The sequence below is a fragment of the Diospyros lotus genome, chromosome 13, assembly GCF_014633365.1.
Source record: "Diospyros lotus cultivar Yz01 chromosome 13, ASM1463336v1, whole genome shotgun sequence".
Taxonomy (NCBI): Eukaryota; Viridiplantae; Streptophyta; class Magnoliopsida; order Ericales; family Ebenaceae; genus Diospyros; species Diospyros lotus.
The window spans coordinates 35,066,618-35,070,873 of NC_068350.1; the positions used below are offsets into that span (position 1 = coordinate 35,066,618).

General features: G+C 35.6%; 1 protein-coding gene across 1 annotated transcript; it reads left to right on the top strand.

Annotated features, from left to right (window-relative positions):
• The first annotated feature begins 434 nt into the window (after nucleotides 1–434).
• LOC127788209 (probable mediator of RNA polymerase II transcription subunit 26a) lies at nucleotides 435–3,818 on the top strand. Its single transcript, XM_052316320.1, has 9 exons — nucleotides 435–1,001; nucleotides 1,110–1,178; nucleotides 1,739–1,821; nucleotides 2,182–2,237; nucleotides 2,330–2,454; nucleotides 2,571–2,598; nucleotides 2,643–2,824; nucleotides 2,930–3,005; nucleotides 3,694–3,818. The coding sequence occupies exons 1-9, from the start codon at nucleotides 435–437 to the stop codon at nucleotides 3,816–3,818; spliced, it is 1,311 nt and encodes a 436-aa protein (XP_052172280.1).
• Nucleotides 3,819–4,256: the final 438 nt, after the last annotated feature.

The following is a 4,256-nucleotide window of genomic DNA, read 5'->3' on the forward strand; positions in this document are numbered from 1 at the left end:
CTATCGTTTGGCTTTTAAGAACCCCTCTTTAGTTGAACCCAGTTCTTTGTGCCTCTCGCCTGCCTGGTTGAGGTTACCATAATTCCTTCATATTGAGGTTACACTTCAGACAATCGATATTCTTGGAAACACCACCACAAAAAGTCTGCAAACAAAATTTAATCGATCTTTTGGGAAAATCTTTCGGTTTCCCTCGCGTCTGCAAGGCATAAGACTTCCCACACTGATCTTCAGTATTGGATTTTCGAAACCGATTGGCTCTTAAGAGTACCAAAACTGGTAAGAACTAAAGTTCTCAAGCCTTATTTCTTGCTTATCTTGTGTATCAAATTCAAGCTTTCATATGTAAATCAGATAGTAGCCAAATTCTGGTTTCTGGATATATATTGGCTGGACCTGATTTTTTTCATGTAGGTTTTTTGGAATTTCGAGCCATGTCTGGCAACTCTGGAACTTTGGATGAATGGAGGAACTATTTTCGGCGCTCCAACTTTGACATCTTCGATGTCATTCAGTATGCTATCATGGTGGCGGCCTCTGATTCGCCCCAGGAGTTCATATCAAGGAGGGATCAAATTGCCCAGACCTTATTTTCTTGCAAATTTGTTCAGTGTAAAGGGTGCGATAGTGTTGAGTTGGGGGTGGCCCATGGCGACGAGGAAGGAGGCTGCAAGAGTACTGGATTTCACAAAGATGCCTGTGGTATTAATGAGAACCAGATCATGAACGGCAGAGGAGATGAACAGTTGGAGATGAACTTGAACCAACGCGAAAAGGAAAAATGCTGCAAGAGTTCTGGATTTCACAGAGGTGCCTGTGGTATTAACGAGAACAAGATCATGAACAGGAGTAGAAATGAACAGTTGGAGATGAACTCGAACCAACTGGGAATTGATAACCATGACGCAGATGAGTTACTGGCTAAGGAGATTGAAGGCGAGCTTCTAACTGTAGACGAAGTCTTGAGGATTAAACAGATCCTTGACAACAGCCAGGATCAGGTATATCCCCATAATTGGGTTCACATTTTGTGACATTTCCAGCTTCTATGCTTACGGTTCTTGATCAAATCATTGAGTTCACTACAAATCATTCATTATTTGTTGCAGTCTAATTCAGAATTATTTGCATCATTAAGGAAACTCCAACTGATGCATTTGTCTGTGGATATTTTGAAGGTATGACTACTCTCTTCTATGTATTAGTCATCAGTGCATAAGTGTTTTGTGCAATCGGAAATGTTGGGGTTGTTTAGTCGTGGAAAATGATTTTTTTTTTATAAAGTTTTTAGTTTTCATTTTCATAAAAAAGTGAGGCAACTGTTCAAGCATTTGAAGTACAGAAAATTAATTTCTGATCTAAAATATTAGAAAATATGCTCAGAAAAGGGAGAAATATTTTACCTTTTTTAATTTTTTTTATAACTTGTGTTAGAGAAGAAGAGGGAGATAATTTGTCAACAAATTTTAAAAATCATGTCTTTCAAACCTCAAAATTAATAAATAATTTTCAAAAAGTTTATTTCCCGCGTTTTACAAGTTTAGTTCAATTTTAGAAAACCAAGCTTTCCAAATGACCATTTTTTATTTTAAGGTTTCGTATTTTTTTTGTATTTTTTTCACTTTCTATGAAGTAATTTTTTAAGAAACTGAGACTGTTTTCCATGTAGTAATTAAACACCCCCTTATGCTTAAAACTTCGCCAAGTGTGGCAACTCAGACAAGTCTTTATACTGCAGGCTACAGATATTGGGAAGTCTGTTAAGGCTCTCACAGAACACGGGGCGAAGAATATTAGTGAACTGGCAGGCCAGATGATAGTGTATGCAGTCTTACCTCTAGCTAGGCTGAAGTATTGATGTGTGTTAATGTTTTCATATGGCTGCTTAATTTCTTCCGCGTTTCAATTGCTTGGTAATGGAATAATTGCATGCCAAGATAGTCACTGTGTTTAACTCAATCAGATCTTCTTTTATTTCCAGTCAAGATTGCTGATTTCTATAGCTTTGATGATGCTGTTGATGATGATTGTTGCCTGATCCGACTGATTTGTTCATCCTTCCATTTAGTTGAAACCATGTCGCTATCAGAATCTTCTTGTTCATAATTAAGCTCCTAGTCATCTAGCATTTGCTACCAATTTGAATCGGCACAACCCTAATTCAAATTCTCTGGATTGCAGACTTTGGAAGGATATGATGGATGAGTGGTTCGATAGTATTAAAATGGTTATCGCAGGCAGGGTTTTCGTTTCTTGTTTTAGTTTTGAGACTCAGTTGTTGATGGATATATATGAACTTGAGTTCTAATTTTTATATTTTACTCATCAGATTCAAAAGTTGCACCAGAATCTGATAAACCTATTGCACCATATGAAGATGAAGGGCTGCCCGTACCTCCATTGGAAGAAGAAGCTTTCTTTACTTTTCAAACTGCTCCAGTAGACCTGTCCAATGTGTGTGCATATATATATATATATATAAGTTTTTATTTGTGTTGTGGGCTTTTCTTATCTTTTTTCTATGATCAGAGATTGACAATTTTCTTTTCTTTTAACTGCACTTGCTGAAGTTCTTTGATGGCATGGATGAAGTTGAAAGTAAGTTGAACTCAACATCTATATTTGAATGGCCTATTTCTCAGAGATACATAATTTTAATAAGGATTTTGTTGCAGACCTTTTGGACAGAAAGGAAGAGGAAACACATAAACAAGAAATTATAATGAACAAAATGGCAGTAAATGGTGGCAATGATACGATATTCCAGGAGAAATCAGATGCCGCCGAAATACAAAAGAAACCACTGCAGGCTGCTCGACAAGATGTGAATATTTCTTCCTGCTCATCACTGCTTAGCTTGCTTATGATATTCTTCTATTTATCTGAACTTTGTGTTGTTTAACTCTTTTTCTGTTTTTGGTTCAATTAGAAGCTCAAGTGCTTAGATGAAAGTGGAAAACTTGAAATTGCAAGGAGGACGGTCCGCGCGGGTTATAAACAAAATGGTAATATACATCATTCGTGCTTCAAACTACTTGCTTAGTTTATGTCTTTCATAATTTATTTTAATTGCTTTTATATATCATCATCTGTGGTTCGGGCAAACCATGGTTATATACATAATTTATTTTGCATTTATAGACTCCAAGCGGTTTAAAAGTATCTTTTTCTTTTGTTTAATTAGAAAAAGGCAAACCATGGGTATTTTAACAGATATTTTAAACCCTAGAGGATCATCTCTTCACAAATATTTTAAAAGATATTTTTAAAACCTAGAGGATGGGTTTCAGTATACAATTTGTCCTAAATCTTCTTATTTTTTTTTTTTTATAGTTTTGAGTTGGGCTTAATTGTAATGCACCGAAAAAATCTAGTAGGATTTCATCTATTATATTCTACTTTTTTTTAAACTTTTCTTTGTTTTTATTTAAAAAAAAAAACTTTTTCTCAACCAAGATTCAACTTATATGTTGGAACTAGTAAGCTTCAAAAACAAGAACAACGATATAAATCCTAAATTGGAGGCAAAAATGGTGGGTCGAAGCATTGGGCATTGTGGGAATTTCAGTTGTTCGACTCATAATTTCAGCCTCCCACTTTAGACTAAACATTATCATTACATTGAAAACAAATGAGCCTATAGTTGATAACTTTAGTTTTGGGGTTTTAATTTATCTAAAATTTATTTGACAGCCATGAGGCGAAGATCCATCCAAGTTGTGGACGCGCGTGATCTTCCCAAGCAGGAGCTTGGCCATGCACGTGGAAATACAGATATAAAACTCAAAAAGCGCCAGAGGCCCTCCACAAATCATTGATGTGCCAAAGATGCTAACATCTCCAGTTTCTTCATTTTAGAGATCAAGAAAGCCATGGAAGAACATTGATAATTTTCTTCTTGCTTACTCCGTAGCTTCACCCTAAGAATAGCATGGTAGTGGGTATAAATCTAATTTTCATTTCCTATTAAAGGATGAACAATGTCATTAGCTGGCCTTAACTATGAATTGATAATGTTGTGAGAAATATCTCCCTTTGTTTTTGTTGCTTGTTTCATGGTGTTTTGTGTTTAAGCTTATTTTTCTTTGCGAGGCTCGGGGTATGCCTTAGTTTCTATTGTAGTCTCTTCATGTTGGTAGATTTTTTTCGCCTTGTGTTGTTCAAGACATGCCCTAGCATAGCTGTTGTTTCCTCTTTTTTTTTTGTTCAATAAAAGTCTAATTTACGTAAAAGTATAAATTGGTAATGACAACTTG